This window comes from Asparagus officinalis, chromosome 1 (assembly GCF_001876935.1).
Source record: "Asparagus officinalis chromosome 1, Aspof.V1, whole genome shotgun sequence".
NCBI classification, from domain to species: Eukaryota; Viridiplantae; Streptophyta; class Magnoliopsida; order Asparagales; family Asparagaceae; genus Asparagus; species Asparagus officinalis.
The window spans coordinates 85,344,233-85,368,540 of record NC_033794.1 but is presented as its reverse complement, the minus strand read 5'-3'; the positions used below and the strand labels follow the sequence as shown (position 1 = coordinate 85,368,540).

Here is a 24,308-nt window from a genome sequence, read left to right as displayed (position 1 = left end):
CAATGTATATTGCCCATGTAGTATTTTGTTATTTGTGGCAACATATGTGTCGATAGCGAAGCAAACAAACAACAAATATGCAAATGTACTATAAACAACCCATGAGTAAATACCATACATACCCACAATACTATTTGGAATTATCTTTTATATTAGTTATAAAAGAATTATAACTAATGATAAGAGATAATGTAACAAAATATATATAATTAGTAACTCAAATTCCAAAAAAATATATGATTAACTGCTTGAACATCAAAATAGAAATACATTGCTCTTAGAATAACAAAACCAATGTGAACATATTAAAACAACATAAACAAGACAAAACTGACTAATAAGATAACTATGTACTAAAAATATTGTGACCTGAAAAAATAAAGAATAAAAATGCATATGCAGAATATCAAAATCATGAACTTATTAATGTATACCACTAAAAATACAAACAATATACAATAATCTAAAATATAAGTAAATAATAGATGGTATGATAGAATCGGCACACATACACAATTGAGATATGTAAAAATATATTTAAACACAAGAAAATAATCTGTATATTAGATATGCTATGTGATGTATATGTGAAATCTAGAGTAATGCGAAATACTTAGTGAACATGATTTGAACAATTGAAAATATATAAGTAATGATTTTTATTAGACTATGTTACTTATATATTTTTAATAAAAAACATACAATATAACATTGTGTGTGATACATAAAATAATATAATAATTAATGCAGAAATCAATACAATCAAGCGATACATGAGTCAAATCAAAGAAAACATAGTTGTAAAAATAATAACACATAAAAATAATGACTGTATGAGGAAAGAGAAGTTATACAAGGAGAGCGTAGTTAGGAAGTGACGAGACAAGAAATAGTAGGAAGTTTCGGAATCAAAAAGTGATAAGGTAAGAACTAAGACATAATTCATCGAGATGATAGGATAATGGCTAACTATAGTCTTACGGATAAAATATGATATGTGTCTAAATTGTCCATTATATTCTCACTGGTAGGAACTCAAGACCGTAACCTGTATGGGCCACCAAAGAAACCTGTCACGTCCCGCTTCCCAAAATACCGGGAATCGAAATGTGAACAAGCCCGCAACGTATTAGACTACGGAGAAATAAGTACTAGACATTCTACTCATTCTAATATGCTAAGCGTCAAGCAATATAAAATGAATGCACAGGTCCCCGATCACAGTGGCGAGAATATAATAAACAAATCAGAACAAAATGATACATATCACAACTTAAGTATCATCCCAGACATAATATTCGGGTCAACATGCCCTGATACAAATCCACCCAATTGAATACTACAGAGATATAGAAATACATCGATCAAGCGGAAATGGAACGTGCTACAGAAATAAACTGATAGGAATAACTAAGCTTTGGCTTCTTCTTCTACTCAGTCTACAAAGTACTCCTGCAGAAACTATTCTGACTCTGGTGTGTCTCCAAGCAGGACCTGTTCATCCTCTAAATTTGATGTACAACCCGAGAGAATAGGAGTATGTCAGCGTGCATGGCACACGGCAAGATCTCACAAGGGAGAATAGAAACAGTCGAACGATCAATGCAAGAATAGTAATAATAATAGAAGCGTGGTATTGAATATTCTAATAATTTAAATACAATGCACCACTAGAATATAATAATCAGAAGAATCCAAAAATCAACCGGGTAATGAGGTCATGCAGCTAGCCATCCTATAATAGATCATTGGTCCACATCTCATAAGAATCCATAATCATCCAAATAGCAAGGTCATACCACTAGATGAAAATTTTACTTAAAAATCTACAACACGAGACGTAGTACGTCGAGCGAAATAATCCAAACAAGGAAACCCACATGTATATACCACATATCTCGTATTATAGATAATTAAATATTAATTCCACATCTCACAAGAGTCCATAATCATCTAAGTAACGAGGTCATGTAACTAACCATCCTATAACAGATTACTGGTCCATATCTCACATAGAGTTAACGTTCATATTCTCGGATAAATGACTCCTCACAAATCCTCTACATGCATCCAATACCGCTACACGAATCGATCAGAGGACTACACACAATCCGATTTCGGCCTGATCCGAACTCAAGCAAAACTCGGGTGACTACATAAATTTACTGACTAAAGTGACTACACTAATTCACTTTTGCCTAACAAACTAACCCCAGTAACTACACGAATTCGCTGGTGCAAGCCTGAAAGATATATTAACAACTACATTTGATCACATGAGCCAAGACTTCTCCATCCCAACTCTTCTTGTTTTCTAAGTCAACAAACATAGCTTATACTAGATCTCTGGTCCACCTCCTAAATTTAGTCAACGCACACACACATGTCACTAAGTCTTATTCATGATGGGCAAAGCCATTAAGTTATGAACTACTAATGGCTCTCAAATAAAATAAGGAAATAATAAAAAAACAACCGATCATGTACAACGATGTCATGACATATCACATAATTAAATCTAAGAATTATAAATCATAAACACCATCTATATAATTTAGAAAATAATCTTTTTCTAATATAATTTATTTTAAATCATTTCTCATTATAATTAATCTAAAATAATCCCTTTTCTAAAAATAAATTCTTTTAGAATATATATAATTAATCTAAAATAATTCCTTTTTCAAGATAAATTATTTATTCCTCGTTAAATTCATTCAAAAAATAATTTTCTTTTCAAATAAATTCTTTTAAAATATTTATTATTCTAAAATGATTCTTTTTCTCAAAATAAATTCATTTAAAATATTATAATTATCCTAAATAAATTCTTTAAATTTATTATAAAATTTTTAAATTTATTATAAATTCTGCAAAATGATTCTTTGGTTAAAATAAATTCTTTTATTTTATTATAATTATTATAAAAAATACTACTTAGCAAATTATTATAATTTATTTAATATTATTCATCAAACAAACCTACGTAGATAATTACATCGTAATCTAAAATTCTAGTAAATGACAAATAAAAAATAGAATTTTGCACATACTTAATTTATGACAAATACAAGAATTATAATGAATAAATAATCAAGAATCGGGATATTACATCGGGTTTCTGTTGAACATATCAAAGTTGACGTGCGAGTCCGCGGGTCAAGCGACGGCGAGCGTAACAGTGGTACAGAAGGGCATTAGGTAATGGGCAAGGCTGTAAGACGAGTGGCTGGATTGAGGGGAAAGGCGGCTAAGAGGTGGACTCGGGGATGACGGCAGGCTCCTGCAGGGCAGTGACGAGCAGAGGAGGATGGGTGATTTGACATCAGGGCAAGCGGATCTGGAGGAGAATTATGGGGGGAGAGGGTTGGTCAGATAGTATGGGAGAGAGGAGAGCTGTGGTGTCGGGCAGATGGTGTTGGAGGTGGTCCGGGCGGGTCTCGGGTTGGGCAGAGCTCGGGCTAATGCGCTTCGCAAGGAGTGCAATGAGCGGATTATATATTTACTTGTAGCAGGTTTAAGAGTAGGTTATGGCTATGGGCGGAGGCGAAGGTGTAAGATAGGACGGAACGGGCCTGGTGTGGATCTGGGCGTGGGCTTCGGAAGATGGAGTTGAAGTGATGGCATGAAGGTATGGAGCTGGGGCACAGGACGGCAGGTGGAGGCGGGGTTCGAGTTGGGCACGCAGCTTTGGTTCGGGCGTGTCGGAAGCAAGGGAGGTGGAGTGAGAGAGGCTCGGATGCTGGGTGGCGGGGCTGAGGTACAGGGGGTTTACTGCTTTGGTGGAGAAAGTAGGAGGGGAGGCTTAGGGTAGAGAAGGAATGTCTGTGGTCAGGTTTGTTGGATTATGGGGTGACAGACGGCGCATTAAGTAGAGGAGGCGGTAAGGGTATGAAAGAGAGCCGAGAAGAGAGCAGACGAGCAGAGAGAGAGAGAGAGCAGAAGAGAGAGAGAGAGAAGAAGCCTGCGGAATAGTGCGGACGAGATTTAAATCGTACCAGGTTCGACGGTGATGGGAGGCGACAAGGGAGAGAAATAATGCTGGGAGAGAGTTAGAAAGAGAGTGCCAGCAGGGTTTTGAGATGAAATCGAGAGGAGAGAGAGAGAGAGAGAGAGAGAGAGAGAGAGAGAGAATGAATATATATAAATAGGATTAGGGTTTAGGGAAATAATTACGAAATTAATTAAAAATAATTAGGGGAAATCAATATTAATTATAATAATAATAACAATAATAATAATTAAATAACCAATATTAATTTAAAAGTTTTCACCACAATAATTTAATTTATAATTATCAAAATCATTAAATAAATATAAAATCAGATTTTTAAATCGTAGAAAATTCTAAAAAATCGAGAAAATATAAATACTCTTTTGAAAATAATAATTTAATATTTTAAAATATCAGAAAGATTATTTTAACTAGTATCAAAAATTTATGGTCATTATAATTGACATGTAGTATCGAGATACTTGACACACATTGAGTTGATGAAAGTAAATTAACATAGGATAAAACATTCCTCATCAGTTATGGATGCTCAGTGCGGTTGTTTATCCCGTAATGAGACCTCGGTTGTACCACACTAGAAGTATTTGGTTGTTTTTCCCATAATGAGACCTTGATTGTACCAAATACTCGAAGGTGATCGGTGTATTTTTTCGGGTTGGGCTGATGCGCCTATTCACTGTTGTATGATCATCTGGAAGTATATCCAAAATAGGGAGATAAAACTTGTTGCCGTAGAACAATTGAGTAAGGAAGTTGAACCCACACGTTATTGTGCGAACCTTACTAGATCATCATTATTTCATGTAGCTGGGATAGGGAGATAAAACCGATTATCGCTGAGCGATTGAGTAAGAACCTTACAAGAGTATCTCTATTGCAAAAAGAGAGGCATACATATATATAGTTGTAGTATGATTCTATGTAGTTTACACATGAGTAGGCTACACATTGGATATATGACATACTTGACATGGTATTTTGTAATGTTTGAGCTGAATAATATTTCCTTGTGATTGTGCCAGCTACCTGAGGGTTGTCTGGGATTATGAAAAATGGTTTCATTATGATTGAGGGTAAAAGCTATAATATTTCTGTTTGTGATGATTGTTCATATATAGGTTTGAAGTTAGTAGTTAGTATTTCATAGCTTGAGATATATGGTATATACATAAGTGTTTCCTTATTTGGATTATTTCGCTCGACGTACCAGTCTCGAGTTGTGGATTTCTAGTACTAGTTTCACTTGCATTTTTATTCTTAGTTAAGATTGATATTTTGCAATTCATAATTTGGGGTATGAGGTATATACATGAGGGTTTCCTTGTTTAGATTATTTCGCTCGACGTACCCATTCTCTTGTTATGAATTTCTAAATACTAATTTTTGTTTAGCACAATATTGATGACTTTATATTTATTTGTACTAACCAGTATTTTTTATATACTACTACCCCTTCCCCTTGGGGGCGATAGAGATGATCGCGCTAGCGCTTGACGCTCGTTGTTTCCCCGCTTTTCAGGTGACGAGTCAAGCATACGGAGTGTCGCAGGTTGATGGTGTCGTATCTTAGCTTCTGTCTTATTTATTTTATTAGTAGTTATTTACAGAGCTCCACAGTAGTTGTTTATCTTCAGACTCTAGAGGTTGTATTTTTATTTTGTAGAGGTAGTGTGCCTTAGTGAGATTTCTTTAACTCTTTATTTTAAGACATTGTACATTTATTATAGTTCAGAGATATTCTAATTATATTTTAGTTAGGCTTATTTGTTGTTCATTCTCATACTTCTTCTGTGTATATTCTGTTCTTACACTATTTTCATTATTTGCATGTTGTATACCTTCACCTATTTGTTGATTCTACTAGAGAGATAGTGATTGTAATGGTGAAACATATCATAGCATGATGTTGGTGCTTGTCAGGTTTGACAATATAGGTTTCACCTTAGACTGCAGCCTTGTGTGAACCCTTGTGCATCACATTTGGTATCAGAGCTCTAGTTCTAGTATCTTTAGGGTCATGCCTGTGTCATATTGTGGAGCTAGGATTTAGTTTCCTAGGAATCATGTATAAAGTCCGTTAGGAATTCCTAATATGTGTGAGGATGTATTATATATATATATATATATATGCAAAAATTAACAATTTTTTTTTATTATGAACTATTTTCTTGAAGTATAAAGCATGCTGTGAGTGATAAGTAATACTATTTTCCTATTGGTATACATTTTATTTTTATATCTAAAATCCCATTTACTGTGTCTTATAATTCTATTTTGAAAACTGTAGATGTCAGGACGAGCAGAGCAAGCTAATTCAGACCTTGAGCCACAACAGGCTCCATAATATTTGATCGACATCCTAGCGTCATTAACACCTAGAATAGCAGCCCTAGAAGAGCATTTGGACAACCTCGCCAGTAGCACCATCATTTGAAGTTCCTTCACCAGTTGCACCAGCTGAGTTTATTATAAAGGTGTCATCAGAAGTTGAGCCAACCCCAACTACCATTAAAGTTATAAGAAAAGAAGAGAGCTCTAAGACAGGATATACCAGAGACAAGGGCAAGAAGAAGAGAACATTTCCAAGACCAGCAGGGCCTCTGCTAGACAATCAGAAGCAATAGAATAATACTAGTCCGAGGGGACGACCGAATCAAACAACTCCAAAGTAGCGCAGATTTTTAGGATTTTGTTATAACTGTAATAAATTTGGTCATAGAGCCGCAGAGTATCGTGGTGAATCAATGAGAGGCCAGCAAAGTAAGAGTCAGAACTCAAAAAAGGCACAGAGAGCGCGAGAACAACACAAAATGCAGGGTGCATGTTATAAATGCCACAAGATTGGACATAGAGCGAGTGATTGTCATAAAGCACCAGTAGGAGGTCGGTAGGATAGAGACCAGAATCAGCAGCCGTAGAATCACAAGCATGGCCAACAATAGAGGATCGAACCACCTCTATCAGCTTCAAGAATTAAGGATCAGATGCATGCAAATCAGAAGCTACCTCTGAATCAAAGAGATTCACATGCTATAGAGCCTACAGTGCAGCATAACATAACGAATAACCAAGTTTTTGAGATATATGATGTCATCTAAGAGCAGAATCGTAGTGGAAGGTATGTTCTCGATGAACTCCTTCCAAATTCGTATCTTTTAGGAACTTCACAATATGCTATCATGGATAGCCTTCGGTTAGTTACACATTCTCTAGACAATCATTTTCAGTCTTCTTTCCTTTGGGAGAGACATCCCTCTTAGAGAGTATTTGTAGGAGATGCATTATCAGTTTAGACGAGTCCATGTTTAAAGTTGGTTAATTCGTTTTGTATACATACCCAAGCTTGATGTGATGTTTCGGTATGGATTGATTATTTTCCTACCACATTAGTATCGACTGTAGGTGAAGACAGTTATTTTGTAAGTATTCGATAGATTTGTATGGTTTGTAGCAACCCTATAGGGTAACCAGAATGCAGAGTTATTTCTAGCATACATCGAGGAGGTGATGAGACGGGATCGGGGTGAAAATTTGAGTGAGACGTGAGTGGTCTTAGAGTATCATAATGTCTTGCAGGACATATCAGGTTTACCTCCAGTGAGAGAGGTCGAGTTTTACATTGAGTTGTAGTCAGGCACCGCACCGATACCCCGAGCACCTTATCATATGACATCGGTTGAAATGAGGAAGCTTATGATCTAGCTAGATATCGACTATAGAGGGTTTATGACTTGTTTGACTGGTAGAGTACAGTTGAGTGTAGTTTCTCAGAGATTAATCTTCGTTCTAATTATATTTCTGTTACGGATTAGGGAGATGGAAATCCCCAAAACCGCCTTTCTGATTTGATATAAGTCTTTTGAGTTTCTTATGATGTTGTTTGGGCTGACCATTACACCCATAATATTCATGAATTTGATGAATCAGGTTTTCCGTCCATGCTTGGACCAGTTTGTGATAGTATTCATAGATGATATTCTTATTTATCTGAGATAGGAGGCCGAGTACGAACAACACCTATGGTTGACATTGCGGCTTTACGGGAGCACTAGCTATACGTTACATACAACAAGTGTGAATTTTTGTTACCTAAGATCAGAATTTTGTATCATAGTATTAGCCAGGAGGGCATCGCAGTAAATCCAGCTAAGGTGTAGATCGTTTCAGAGATTCATAACTTATTAATTTTTGACTGGCCGTTATAACAAGTTACTTCAAGATTTCTTGAAGATTTTGATGTCACTTACACACCTTATGAAGAAAGGTGTACAGTTATTCGAAGCACAGAGTGTCAGAAAACATTTAGAGTTTGAAGGCTAAATTTATTACAGTACCAGTGTTGGTTATTCTGAGCAGTGATAAGATTTTTAAGTTGTTTGCACAAAAGAGTAGTCATCGGGTCCTAGAGGTGTTTTGACACAGACCCAGGGAGTAGTGACTTATATTTTAAGGCAATTGAGGATTCATGAGCAAAAATTTTCTCACACATGATTTAAAGTTGACTGTTGTGGTTTTCACATTGAAGAAGTAAAGACATCATTTGTATGGAGTACAAAAAAACTATATACGAATTATCAGATTTTGGAAGTACATTTATCCCAAAAGAAGTATAACCAGAGGCAGCAGCAAAGAGTTGAGTTTATTAAAGATTACTAGTTTATGATTTATTATTCGAGTGTTGTAGCAGACACGTTAAGAAGGAAGCGTCGTTGAGAGATTACATTTTTGTAATGTTTATTGTATTGAGAACTTTACACTCTCAGTCAGATTAGCTTTAGACAGGAGATTAGCAAAAATAGTGTTTTCATAAGAGCTTTACCAGTGAAATCATTTTGGAGTGATAGAAAGATCAGTACCCGGTTAGGAAATTGTTAGATTAAAAATCCAAAAGAAGGGAACTTCTATAGAGATTAAACCAAAATGAACCATCAAAACCACGGGGGTTTCCGAATTAAGATCGGGTAGTGATGCCGGGTTATTCACAACTTAAGGAGGATTTATTTGATGAAGCATATCTTTATATCGTACCAAGTATACGGAATATTTAGATACATCAAAAATGTATAAAGACTTGAAAGGATGTGTTAATGGAGCGGCATGCGTAAGGAGATTTTGAAATATGTAGCTAAATGTTTTACCTGCCAATAAGTGAAGGTAGTATGTCAGAGACCAGCTGGAACCCTATAGACTTTGCATATTCCTGAGTGGAAGTAGACAGATGTTTCTATAGATTCCATTGTAGGATTGCTAAGATCAAAGAGAAGAAAATGGATCTTTTTGAATGATAGTTGATCCGTTGATATAGTCGGCAAAATTTTTACTCGTGAAAATGACTTATACAACGGAAATGTATGCAGCGATAATTATTTAGGAAATAATGAGATTTTATGAAGTTCCAAAGATGATTGTATCAAATCAAGGATTGGTGTTTACTTTACACTTTTGGAGAATATATTGCAAGCATGCGATATGGATTATCAAGACAAACAAGATGACCATAACCCCATTGATGGAATTCATTTATAACAACAGTTATTGAATCTTTATTACACCGTATGAGGTGTTGTATGAGAGACCTTGTAAAGTGCTTATTAGTGGGCAGAGCCGGAGAATAGATATTACTTAGACCAAAAGTTGTGAGAGCACATTAAGGAGGAATGTAATTTTGATTTGAGAACATATTCTTGCCACTTATAGTCGACAAAAGAGTAATACAGATCAGAGGTGACAACCTCTAAAGTTTCATGTTAGAGATTTTATAAGAATAAAAGTATCGCTAATAAAGGGCGTTCAGTGATTTAGTAGATCGGGAAAAACGTACCCCAAGATATGTTAATCCATCCAGAAATTTCGAGCATGTTGGATTTACATCATTTAGATTTGATTTTCTAGTATTAAGGTTGAGTATAAACGATATATTTTATGTTTTAATGCTCAAGAGGTACTTGCGCAATGAGGAGCAGCAGAGTGTGATTGATACACCAAGTATTGAGATTCAGGATGATTTGATTATCGTAGAGATACCGGTTTGTATTACTGTTAGAGAAAACAAAAGGCTTAGAAGCTAAGTGATTTCTTTAGTGAAAGTTCAATGGAATCAGCATGGAGCCGAAGAAGTTTATTGAAAGTGCAAAAAGGATATCAGTCGCGACTACTCACATCTGATTGAGCAGATAAGATGTTGATATTAAGTATGCTTTTATACATTAGTAATTATATTATGTTTTTATGCCACATTTATATTTAACGCTAGAATGAGGCACTAACACTTAGCTCCTAATCACTCAGAACATATAGTGTATATATATGGGGGGTTCCTTGTTTTACATGTATTAGTTCCTTGTTTGAAAGCATGGAGCACAATGAAATCGTGTAAAACAAATGGAGTTAATCTTTTCTAGCAAGCTAGAAATCCACCGGGATTTGCACTACTCTCTTGAGTTGGGTGGTGCAAAGATAGCCCAACTTAAATAAGAGCTTAAGGCGGCCGAGGATGCTCAGGTTATCCTAGAACTAGAGATGGTTGGCACGGAATGGGCTTGAGCTCAGGTGCTTGGGAAACTAGAGCTCTCTCTCAAGAGAAGTTATCAAAGATGGAGGATGAAGACGTGCAGACCCTGACTGCCACTGAGGACTCCGTCAAAGCCAACTTACAAATTGAACTTGAGCACGCCTATGTAGAGAAGCTCTATAGATTAAAACAACAAATTTATAGTCGTAAGCTCCCTCTCGATTGATAATACATTCTCTTGTATCTCCTTTTGATTCAACTTTATTAATAGAAATAAAGTCTTCTATTTAGTGCATTTTTTATTATTATGATTTCTTATTCCGTTTGGAACAAATAATAACAACATTCATAGGATTTTTGACAAACCCTCAGCCATCAACGGATTTGATATGCCTTTACCGACTACCATTTGAATCGGGCTAGCATGTGAATTATCTAAGTCCGTTCCACATGTAACGTTGTGCTAAAAGAATTAACTCTCTTAGACTTAATGCTACAATATTGAATATGTAGACTTCGTCATTTTCACAGAAATATACTACTCAGCAGCATGTGTTAAATGCAGACTTATCTTTAATTAGGGATCAAGATAAAATCCCCTATGTATGAAAAGCATGGATTTTGGTGTTGAAAGATTATGTTTTCTCTTGGGGCAAAGACAAACTCTGTGTTTTGTCTTCTCTTTGGGGCAAAGGCGAACCTTACGTTGGAGAGGAAGAAATTTATTTTCTATTTCCCGCTTCAAAAGAGACTCAGAGTGGCATCTCCACTCTGAGAATCTTGAAAGGTGGAACTAAGAGTAGGATCTCCACTCCGAGAATTAAAAAGATTCGGATAACCCTAACTATCGAAATATTTGATTACCCAATCTGAAGGTGGATTTCTTGTTTATCGAGATGAAATTCTAACTTTGGCCCTAACTGTAGGAAGGTTTGACCAAAGGGGAGTTTTGAGATGACCCTAACTGTCTGAAGGTTTAATCACCCAATCTAGGTGGAGACCTCTCATTTATCGAAATAAAACTCTGGTTTTGGTCCAAACTGTAGGAAGGTTTGACCGTTCGATTTAAAAGTTGACCTCTCATTCATAGAAGGGATCGAGAGGGAAATTTGGTTTTGGTCCTAACTATAGGAAACTTTGATCGAATAGAAGTTTGAGACAATCCTAACTATAAGAAAGTTTGATCGCTCGATTTGAAAGTGGACCTCTTATTCATCGAAGGAATCGAGAGGGGATTTTGATTTTGGTCCTAACTTGTAAAACCCCATAAATATGAATATTATATGAAAAATAATAATAAATATGTTATATGGTGATAAATAATATATTTTGATGTCTGAGTATGCTAGAGATTGATTTAAGATCAATCCAATGTATATATATGAATATAGGAGCGAAATCATGCACGGCAAGCACGAGCTTGAATCTGGAAAAACGATCAGTTAAACATTTTTCTATTTTATACACTGATATAATAAAAATTTGGAAATACTCAAAAGACAAAAGTTGTAGGAATTTTCAATATATTTCCAACAATTCTTAGATCACCTAATTCTGAGGTCGGATATGAAAGTTATAGCAAAATTACCGAAGGTTATTTTTCTAGTCAGACTAGGTTTCCTGGTTCGGGTCAAACATGTTTGTTTCAGGTTTACTCTGTAGGCATATAAAATTGCTTATATATCCCTTAGCACAGTTCAGCACAAACTGACGAACCAACGAGGCGACGAGGTTAACGAATCGCACGCAAACAACGGAATAAATCCACTCGCGTGTGGAATCAAGCTAACGGGTTGAAGAGTCAACGAGTCATCCATCCAAGGGCGGACTCGGACGAATCACGATCGAATCAAGATCAGTTTCGGACTTGAACTCAGAAGTGGATTTACTACTATATCAGGAATCAGGTCAATGAATCGAGTCCGAACAAGTCAACCACACAACCGAATCACGGACAGAACCGAAAGACGGAAAACGACGGAACCCAAATACCTATAGGTGGCTCGGCCAAGAGCCGAGCCACCTATAGGTGGCTCGGCCAAGAGCCGGCCACCCATATCTGTGCGCGGGCACAGTTCAGAGAGCCTATAAATAGGAGGCCTAGGCTCATTTGTCAAAGGTTGGAACTTTTGGAGGTGAAGCCCTGCTGGATTCAAGACCTAGATCTAAAAAAGATCCAAGCTTTGGGACTTCGAGGACTTGCTCTTCCAGATCTGGTGCTCGGCGATCGTCAACGCCAAATAAGATAAGAGTTCGAGAGGACCGGATCTCAGATCCACGCAGGCGTACTCCGGATCAAAGCTTGGTCTTTGATCCCGAGATTTGGACGATTATTTCCTTGGTAAACTAATCCCCCCGGCTATTATTTCCTTGGTGAAATAATACTCGTCGTACTGCGTAGATCCGACCGGATCTAGATCTCGCGGTGGTCCACGGATAAACCCCGGCGCAGGCGAAGAACCCACGCAAGCGAGCGACCGCAAAACAGGAGCTCGTGATTTGTTCGACAAACAAGGATAAAAAGTTGTAATTTTTCTTTTCTTTTATTTGATTTTTATTGTAACCGGATCTTATAAAAAGACTGGATCTTTGTAATCGAAAAACAGTTATTCAAGATAGCAATGGAATCAGTGAAGAAAGCAACGATTTTTCCCGCGAACAATCTCGAGATCGGAGCGTCGCAGCCGCGGATCTCAATCCCGGTCGTGGAGGAGGTCGAATACGAGTTCGATCAGGAGAAGTTCGAGGAGTACTTGTCGTCCTCGTCCGGATCAACCTTCCCCCGCAAGTCCAAGAAACTCTCCTCCAGGAGAAAAACTCGTTGGTTTGAAGACGTTGAAAACACCAATGAAGATCTTACCCCGCTGGATGCCAAAGCCGCATCGGGTGAGATTCCTCTAATTCACAACCAGGTCGGAGCTGCTCTGGCCAACCCTTCTGCCACAGAGGGCATGGTGACTCTCTCGAAGAGAGCCCGCCAAAGGCAACGTCAACGCCTTGCGAAACAGTTCGCAAAGGCCATGGAGTCCGTTGACGGGATCCGCTACAACGCGGATCTAAAGAACAAAAGAGGCAAGCAACCTCAACAATCAATGAATGGTGGTTCCTCCAAGCCGCCAACAATGGAATGGGTCCGTGTCAAACGGAACCGATAAATGCTGGAGGAGCGCATTCGCAAACGTCGTGCACTATCAGCGCAGGCACGGGCTCAAGCTGAAGAAGCCCGTAGGAAGTTGCAGAAAGAGGTGGCCAAGAAGCTGCCATCAACCAGCAAAGTTTGGAGGCTGAAGTCTGAAGCGACGGTTCAGACCAAAGAGCGTCAATTGCAGCCGTCGAAAGTTCAACTTCCGGCGAATCAATCCAGACCACCGATGATTTCCAAAACTGCTCCGGGAGATCCCGTAGGACCATCCCAGAAAAGGAAGTCAGTCTTGGAGCGCCTCGGTCCTTCCCGAGGAGCGAAGCAAAGCTCCAATCCAAGGACGCTTGGGCCCACTAAGAAAACCCCGAACGAATCAACATGATGGGGGTCGCCGCAAACCTCAACATGACAAAGAAGTCATGGCACCCAAGCGCACTACTTTGCGCATCGAAGTTCAGGAGCCCGTTGAGAATTCACACCCACAAAGGCGCGTTTCGAGGCGCGTGACTCTCGAAAGTCCGAAGAAGGTAATTTACTCTCAGAAGGAAATGTTATCGTCTGATGATGATTGCGTTATACCTGAAAAATCGTGCCAACACACGATAGGTTGCTCCGACTTTCAAATGGAAGAGCTGTACTATCGTGCTGGGGGTACGAGCAAAGCCAGAAAGAGGAGTCCTCGAAGGCTAGAAACTCAGTGCCCTTGTTCAAAGTTCATTCGGGCGGTACTGTCTGAGTGCAACTGCATCAAGGTAGTCCCCGAGAGAATTTCAGTGTTCGAAAGGCTTAGTACCGAAGCGCCAAAACCAAGGCATAGGCGTTTCCGACAAAGAAGAACGGTGGTTGAAGATGGAGAATTTCCGAGGGTCACCACTAACATGACCACCAGAGGGACATCGGCACGGGATAATCTCGAGTCAATTATGAAAGCATCCCAGCGTATAACCCATCTGCAGTCTGGAGCCATCAAACGAAAGACTTACGGTAGGGTTCGGACAAGGGTACCTTTAGAAGATGATCTGCAGTCTGGAGCCATCAAACGAAAGACTTACGGTAGGGTTCGGACAAGGGTACCTTTAGAAGATGAAGAGTCGGATGCTGGTTCGGCAGTCGCATCTGACAACACAGTATCCAGCGAGGGGCAACCCCGCGAGGCACTTATGATAAGTGCAGAACAAGTGGCCAAGATGCTTGAAGAGGCCATGGCTAAACAACAGGAGGCCTTCAGGTTCGAAATGCAGATGGCCATGCAGAACATGAGAGAAATGCATGAGCAACAAATTCAGGCACTGACGAACCAGCAAGACGAACCAAGCCGCCGTAACCAGGTCATTCAGGAAGACGAGGATACGAATGAAGCTCGTAATACGATACGGATGAAGCTCACAATGCCAATGATCCTCCCGTCAATGCAGGGGGTGGTAATGAGAATGCTGGTGAAAACACAGATGAAAATCTAAAATTTAAAAATCTCGAGAGCAAAATCAATACATTGATTTCCGCTCAAGAGACGAAGAAAACATGCATTCCCTGTCCATACCCAAGAGAGTGGGAATCGATCCCATATCCGGCGAAGTTCAACCTAATTAACTTCACACCGTTTAATGGGATGGGTTCACCCACTCAACATTTGATTTACTTCAAATCACACTTGGGGGTTATTTCTGGTAATAAGCCTCTGATGGTGCGGTCATTCGTCGGCACTCTTCACGGAGCCGCCTTCGATTAGTATCGCCGCCTCAAGCCAGGTAGCATGAACAGCTGGGACGATATGGAGACTATGTTCCTCACTAATTTCTTCGACGACGACACCGAGATATCTATCGGATCATTGCTCGATGAGAAGCAGAAGGACGGGGAGTTAGTCGACACCTTCGTCAAAAGGTTCCGGAACAAGGCGATGAACTGCCGAGACCCGATCACCGAGGAATTCATTCTTCAGACTTGCCACAACAACCTTGCATTGGACGTGTTGGAAGCAATGGGGACAACACCGTCCAAAATGCTGAAGGCATCTGAAGCGTCGAGGGGAGCAGGAATGAGGATTCCTTAGTGATGAAAGAAGACGAGCAGAGGCCAACAGGCCGCACAAACTGCTCCAGCACAGATTTCAACCCATAGCGCGGGAAAGCAGTTAAGGCACATGCCTAATGCATGTTGCATGCTAATCAAACTTTCAATTTGCAACCTTCCAGCAACAGCTAGCAGCCAACAGAGCGCCACAACAATCCCAGCCGCAATGGCAACAACGGCCTCAGAGAGCAAAGGCGCGTAGCCAAGATTTTTTTCCTTTTTTTTTTTTTTTAAGCGGGTGTACTCCTTCAAACGCATGACGAGCGTTGCCCGCATCTTTCAAGTACCTATTGGAGAACAACAAAATCCGAGCGATGCGCGATCGTGTGATCAACGAGCGGCGGCTAGCAAAGTGACGGATCCGAAGTATGTGCGCATACCATAGATGCGGTCCACCCACCCTACAAATCATGCTATCCACCTCAAGCCGATATAGAATCCAGGCATTAATGATGTGGGTTGTCATAACCCTGAAGCCTGCACCAGAATGTGGGAGCAAATGCAGTGTCAATCAGCTTTGGATCGGTGCCCACAATATGGTTCAAACCAGAGCGCATCACCAAAGTAGGAATGAAGACAGTGAACGATGATCCACATGGACAGCGCCAAAAGGGACTTGTGCCACACACAGCCCCGAACGGCGAAATCCTCTGGGTTCATCCGGATCTCATTAGAGATAAGCAGTGGGCGACTTCCTCGAAAAGAAAGGGCAAAGGCAAGTCCTGCAATGCTACATCCGTAATCTTCGAGGAGGATGGCGATGAAGCTCCTACTTTCCCGCTCTCCGAAGAAGAATAAGAAGTCTTCGCCACTAGAAGCGGAAATGAGTATCACTACAATTATCCGCCACCTAGTGAGCAGGAGGTGACTAAACGGGGACAAGCCAAAACTCTCACGGAAATGGGGGTGATTACGAGTCCTACATCGGGCGAAGAGGCTCGACGACAGCCGGTGAATAAACCGAAAGAAAAGAATCCCCAGGAGGTTCAGAATCCGAAGCAGTCTCGTTTCAGTCGCCCGATTGGAAGAGACAAACCGGAAAGCTCGAAGACTCCGCAAGTCTTGGATATAATGGCTCAATTAGCCAACATTCCAGCACGGATAACGCTATATGAGTTGCTGCGGTTGTCCAAGGAAACCAGGGAGGCCTTGCAAGAAGCTTTGGCCAATTCAGAGGTATTTCTGACTCAAATCAAGCCGGCGCCTGAAGAGACAGAACTGCTGAGTCAACATTGCAATATAGCGACTAAGAACCTTCCCTGCATTACTTTCACCAAAGAGGATATGCAGACGAAGAATTCGAACCACGATCGACCGCTATATTTCATCGGGTACATCGGCTCCAGCAAAGTCAACCGAATCCAAGTGGATCCGGGTTCTGCTGTGAGTATTATGCCGCTTCGCTTGATGCATTTCCTCGGCATTTCAGTTAGCAAGTTGGCGTCCACAGGCACTGTTATCTATGGATTCAACACTAGCGGGTCAAGACCCTTGGGTAAAATCTGGTTAAAGTGTCAAATGGGAGATTTGAAGACGGAAGTCACATGTTATGTGATCGATGCCGAAACTTTATATAACTTACTATTCGGTCGGACTTGGATCCATAGTAACGTTATTATCCCCTCCACTCTCCATCAGTGTTTAAAGTATGTCGACACTGATAATAAGGTTAGGACGGTGGTCGCGGATAAGCAACCATTCAAAGGGTATGAGAATTATTTTACTGATTCTCTCCTTTATGGTAACGAATCCGATACTGAATCATCGGCCCAGGGCATGGACAGCAGAGAAGAAGCTGATTCCGAAGCTGGATTCGATTACAATGGTGGTTTTGTTTTAAATGACATTGTACCCTTTGTAATCAATCTTGACGATGAACAATCGTCAGAGGTAAGTTGTAACTGGCAACTTGCCGATATTGAAATAAAAGATGATTTAGAGTACTCGTTGTCTCTTGATGATGCGACAAAAGGACTACACGATAATCCTGATTTACATATGCCGCTCCGATCATCTTATGTAACAAAGAAACGCCTCCAGCATTCCTTCGGAACAACCCTGGTTGTGCCTGCCAAAACAGGAGTTGAAAAAGAAGTGATTTATGGTAAAGGAGAGAATTTTCCATCACCAGATCATTTCCTAAGAGAAGATGAAGAGGAAAATAAACCTGGTCGACATTTATCTAAGTATAGTCCTGAAGCGCGCAAGCTCATGGAAAAACAGGGATATGATTTCACACTCGGAGAAGGCTTGTACTTTGATCGAGGTTCCCGTATCCCAGCTAAAGCAGCATATGTGCCAAAAGGGAAACCGGGTGATTATTACCGTCACAAAAGAGGCTTAGGCTATGTTTCTTCGTCTGATGATGAATGTGGTTGGCAAATTATCGATCAAATTGCTAACAAAACTAAGAACGGATACTCTTCTGATTCTTCAGCTGGGGATTCCGACGCAAGCTTGGGGGAGATGTTCAAGAAACTGATGTCGCATATGACTACGGTCGATCCTGTGACGATAGAAGATGACGAGCAAATGACAACGTGGGAAGATCCATGGGTTCATCACCTAAACATGCAGTACGACGATAGGTTCGATCAAAGAGAACCGCCCACTGAAGATAAAATAGTCCAAGTTAACATGGGTGACGAGGCCAAACCAAAGCCCATATTCATCAGTGACAGCCTTCCCCCAAATGAGAAGGAGGAGTTAATTGCTCTCATCAGGGAGTATATTGACGTCTTCGCTTGGAACTATGAAGATATGCCAGGGCTCGACCCCAATGTGGCAATGCACCGCCTCGATATCAAGCCGGATGCCAAACCTGTCAAACAACAGCAAAGACGGTTTCGTTCGCAGATTATGGAAGCCATTGAGGCAGAGGTTAAGAAATTGATCGAATCAAGATTTATCCGAGAGGAGCAACATCCAGATTGGCTAACCAATATCATTCCAGTCATGAAGAAGAACGTTAAAATCAGGATTTGTATTGACTTCAGGGACCTAAACACGGCATGTCCAAAAGACGACTTCCCTCTCCCAATCACAGATGTCATTATTGACAATACATGTGGATTTGAGAGAATGTCTTTCATGGATGGATTTTCAGGATATAACCAAATCAAGATGCACCCAGATGACGAGAAGCATACAGCGTTCAGAACGCCTCTTGGTGTCTTTTGCTACACGGTGATGCCTTTCGGACTAAAAAATGCAGGCGCCACATACCAACGAGTAATGGCTAAGATTTTCCAAGAACATCTCAGGAAAACAGTCGAGTGCTACGTTGATGATTTGGTTGTAAAAAGCCGCAACAAAGAAGATCACATCAAGGACTTGAAGACGATGTTCGATCTCATGCGGAGCCATCAATTGAAGATGAACCCCACTAAATCCTTCCTTGGAATGTCCAGCGTCCTGACAAAGTGAAGGCGATACATGAACTGCAACCTCCTAGAAATCTGAGAGAGCTCAGAGGATTGCAAGGGCGGCTAGCTTACATCCGGCGGTTCATCTCAAACCTTTCTGGGAAGTGCCAACCATTCTCTAAGCTAAACAAGAAAGGGGTGTCATTCATCTGGGACGACGCCTGCCAAAAAGCATTCGAAGATATCAAAACATATCTGGTGAATCCTCCTGTTCTTGTTGCACTGAAATCGGGTAAACCGTTCTTGATTTACATCAAGGCGATGAACCACTCGATAAGTGCTTTACTAGCACAAGACGACGATAACGGTCACGAACAGGCAGTTTATTACCTAAGTCGGACCTTGATAGGCGCCGAGTCTCGATACCCGATGATTGAGAAAGAATGCCTCGCATTGGTATTCACAATGCAAAAGATGTGCGTCAGAAGTATATTATGATTTGCCGGACGAAACCCACGAGGTTAACACTATGTCGCACCAACAAGTATGGCAATTATATTTCGATGGTGCTGCGAGGGCAGTTAATAGGGTAATAACCCCGGGAGGTTCTACAGTTTCCTCCGGGGTTGGAGTTATCTTAATCTCCCCGGGGAAGCATGTGATGCCTCGGGTTTATTCATTGACTAGTCCGTGCTCCAATAACGTAGCCAAGTACAACGCGCTTCTCATTGGACTCAGTTTCGCCAAGGAACTGGGGGTCGAATATCTCGAAGCTTTTGGGGATTCTCAATTGATAGTCAACCAAGTCCGTGGAGAGTATGAAGTCAGGAACCAAGACATGATCCCGTACCACCAGGAGGCCATCAAAATGGCAGAATCTTTTGAAGAATTCTTTATTGAATACATCCCTCGTCTCCAGAACGCTTATGCGGATGCACTGGCAGCACTAGCGGTATCACTTGCGCAACCTCCCGACACTGAACTACTAGTCACGGTAAGGACGCATCAGCTCTGCACACCCATATACGATATGGACATTGAAGAGGAAGATGATGGAAACTCGAACGCAAAGGAGGTGAATTCAACCCAAATTGGGTCTGAGTCCCGAGATTGGCGTTTTCCTATCATTGACTACGTCCAATATGGTATTTTACCAGAGGACATAAAAGAAAGGGAATCAATCCGTCGAAGAGCACCAAGTTTCTTCTATAATACCGAGACCCATACGTTATACCGTAGAGGGTATGATGGTTTGTTACTCTGATGTATTTCGAACAAAGAAGAAGAAGAAGTTCTTAAGGAAGCACACGAAGGAGAATGTGGTGCGCATCAGCCCGGTCCCAAACTGTATGATCGCATCAGAAGAATGGGGTATTTCTGGCCAACAATGGTTCGTGACGCAATCGAATACGCCCGAGAGTGTCATGCTTATCAGATACATGCAAATTATATGCATCAACCGCCAGAGTACTTTTCAAAGTGGGCTGAAGCGATTCCGCTTAGAGAGGTGAAGACGAACAACGTCATTAATTTCATCAAGCATCATGTCATCTACCGACACGGCGTGCCAAGACGGATCATTCATGACAACGGTCCACAATTCATAAGCAACGCCTTCGTCAGGTTTTGTGATAAGTTTAAAATTGAAGATGTGTCGTCGACAGATTATTATCCCGCTACGAATGGATTAGCTGAGGCGTTCAACAAGACGATCATCAAGATCCTGTCAAAGCTCGTGAAGACCAATAAACGAGACTGGGACGATAAACTCGGTGAAGCACTCTGGGCTTATCGCACCACCATACGCACACCTACAGGAGCTACCCCATATTCGTTAGTATACGGATGTGAAGCTGTGCTACCATTGGAGATCCAAATCCCATCCCTTCGGATCGCCCTCGCAACTGAGATGACAACAGAAGAACAGCATCAAAAACGTCTCGAAGAACTCGAGAGGTTGGATGAAAAGCGCTTGGAAGCTCAACAAAAAATTGAGTTTTATCAAGCCCGAATATCTAGGGCCTTTAACAAAAGAGTCCGACAGAGAAGCTTCGAGGAAGGAGATCTGGTCCTCGCTGCTCGCCGACCGATAATCCTCAACTCCAAGAAGAAAGGTAAATTTGAACCCAAATGGGAAGGACCGTTTGTGATAGACACAGTCTACTCAAACGGTGCATATCGCCTGATCACTCAAGAAGGCACCAGGCAATTAATGCCAATAAATGGGAAGTTCCTGAAAAAGTACTATCCCTAGTACATTCAGGATAACTCATTTACCGGGAAGTTCCTTGAAGAATATTGCACTTAATATTCTAGAGGATAAACCAGAATCATTTTTCACCACCAAAATTCCTCACTGATTAATTTTAATTGACAGTGGGTCCACCAAAAATATCTTTCTGGCCCTCTTGACTCTCTCCATGAACAAGAGGTCCACTTTCATTTCGGAGTCCCCTTTCGATAAACGAAAGAACTCCCTTCTTCTTCTCTTTGGTTAAGCCCTCTCATGGCTATAACCGAAGTTGAAGTTTCACTTCGATAAACGAAGAACTCATTTTTCAGTTTAGATAACCAATCCTATAAAAGGCAAGTTTATCTAGATTTTTTTTTCAGATTCTCGGAGTGGAGATCCCACTCTTTGTTTCTTTTGCACTAGAAATAGAATATAAAATTCTTCCTTTTCAGAATCAAGGAATAGAATATAAAATTCTTCTCTCCTTGTTTTCGGGTTTGCCTTCACCCCAAAAGAAGACCGGGAAATAGAATATAAAATTCTTCCTTTCCCGCACCGATCTTTTTCAAAATTTATCAATTTAAGATTCATCCTAGGAAGTTTATCCCGAATCCTAAGCAGGGATAAGTCTGCACCTAACACGCGCTGCCGGTTTAGTCTTTTTCCGTAGAAAAAGACACCAGAGTTTGATTCTGGGGTATTTTATCCTGAAACCTAAGCAAGGATAAGTCTGCGCTTAACCCGCGCTGCCGGTTAGTTCTTAACCGTTAAAAAGAACGTACGTTCACATTTTCAACATTGTGGTAGGTTGTTATTAATAACACCATAATCCATGCCTTACACGCATGGGGAATTTCATCCTGAATCCTAAGAAAGGATATGCCGATGCCTAACACGCGTCGCCGGTTTAGTCTTTCTCCGTAGAAAAAGACACCAGAGTTTGATTCTGGGGAATTTTATCCCGAAGCCTAAGTAGGGATAAGTCAGCATCTAACACACGTTGCCGGGTAGCCTATTCCCGTGACAATGGCGAAGTCTACGTATTCCCTTACACGCATGGGGAATTTCATCTTGAATCCTAAGAAAGGATATGCCGACGCCTAACACGCGTCGCCAGTTTAGTCTTTCTCCGTAGAAAAGACACCAGAGTTCGATTCTGGGGTATTTTATCCCGAAGCCTAAGTAGGGATAAGCCAGCATCTAACACACGTTGCCGGGTAGCCTGTTCCCATAACAATGGCGAAGTCTACGTATTCGAAGTTGTAGCATCAAGTCTAAGGGAGTTCATTCCTTTAGCACAACGTCACATGCAGAACGGACTTAAAACAATCCGCATGTAAGCCCGATTCAAACGGTAATCGATAAAAGCATGTCAAATCCGTTGAAGGCTGAGGATTTGCCAAAAATCCTAAGTCAACGTCTGATACACGTTGCTGTTTAGTTTTTCACGAGAGAAAGACGAAGTCTACGTATTCAATATCGTAGCACTAAAAGGGTTAACTCTTTTAGCACAACGTCACATGCGGAACGGATTTAAATAATCCGTATGCTAGCCCGATTCAAACGGTAGTCGGTAAAGGCTTATCAAACCCGTTGAAGGCTGGGGGTTAACCAAAAATCCTAAAGACAAACGCCTAACACGCGTCGCCGGGTAGTCTATTCCCGTGAGAAAGACGAAGTCTACGTATTCAATATCGTAGCACTAAGAGCGTTAACTCTCTTAGCACAACGTCACATGCGGAACGGATTTAGATAATCCGCAAGCTAGCCCGATTCAAACGGTAGTCGGTAAAGGCTTATCAAACCCGTTGAAGGCTGGGGGTTAGCCAATAATCCTAAAGTCAATGCCTAACACACGTCGCCGGGTAGTCTATTCCCGTGAGAAAGACGAAGTCTACGTATTCAATATCGTAGCACTAAGAGCGTTAACTCTCTTAGCACAACGTCACATGCAGAATGGATTAAGATAATCCGCATGCTAGCCCGACTCAAACGGTAATCGGTAAAGGCTTATCAAACCCGTTGATGGCTGAGGGTTTGCCAAAAATCCTATAAATACGAGAGTCACTGATGCATCAGCTTCATTAGTTGGTCTCGTGACTTGAGCATCCAACGACATTCGAAACCCTAGGGTCAACGTCGGTCAACGCGTAACCCTAGGTCAACGCCAGTCAACGCGTTGCGATCAAAAAGTCAACGTACGACGTTCAAAACCCTAAGGTCAACGCCGATCAACGCGTAACCCTAGGTCAACGCCAGTCAACGCGTTGTGATTAAAAAGTCAATGTACGACGTTTAAAACCCTAAGGTCAACGCCGATCAACGCGTAACCCTAGGTCAATGCCAGTCAACGCGTTGCGATCAAACAGTCAACGTACGACGTTCGAATCAACGTCAACATTCGAGGGTCAGTTCTATGTTGAACCAACAAACATGAGCTAAAGATCATAAAATCAGGAATCGACTTTAAATTCCAAATTCCGACAACGGTCAGACAATAAATGCAGCACCGAAAACCTTACAGACATTTGACAAAGCACCGAATAGCCTGAAGGATTGAAGGAATTAAGAATGCCTATAACCTTTTACCCCTTCAGGGTATCCTAAGAAAACACATTTCTTAGATCTAGGTGTAGGCGTATAAAATTGCTTATAGATCCCTTAGCACAGCTCAGCACAAACCGACGAACCAACGAGGCGACGAGGTTAACGAATCGCACGCAAACAACGGAATAAATCCACTCGCGTGTGGAATCAAGCTAACGGGTTGAAGAGTCAACGATTCATCCATCCAAGGGCGGACTCGGACGAATCACGATCGAATCAAGATCAGTTTCGGACATGAACTCAGAAGTTGATTTACTGCCATATCAGGAATCAGGTCAACGAATCGAGTCCGAACAAGTCAACCACACAACCGAATCACGGACAGAACCGAAAAACGGATACAACGACAAAACGACAAAACC

The 24,308-nt window shown here is 40.9% G+C and overlaps 1 protein-coding gene across 1 annotated transcript in view; it reads right to left on the bottom strand.

Annotated features, from left to right (window-relative positions):
• Window positions 1–24,308, bottom strand: part of LOC109836841 (crocetin glucosyltransferase, chloroplastic-like) — a 43,953-nt gene that overhangs the window by 13,191 nt on the left and 6,454 nt on the right. Inside the window, exons 3-4 of the mRNA XM_020404869.1 lie at window positions 6,738–6,979; window positions 6,426–6,618 (exon numbers count right to left, since the gene is read on the bottom strand). Of these exons, the coding sequence (XP_020260458.1) occupies window positions 6,426–6,618; window positions 6,738–6,979 (435 nt within the window). The remainder of the gene's footprint in view (window positions 1–6,425; window positions 6,619–6,737; window positions 6,980–24,308) is intronic.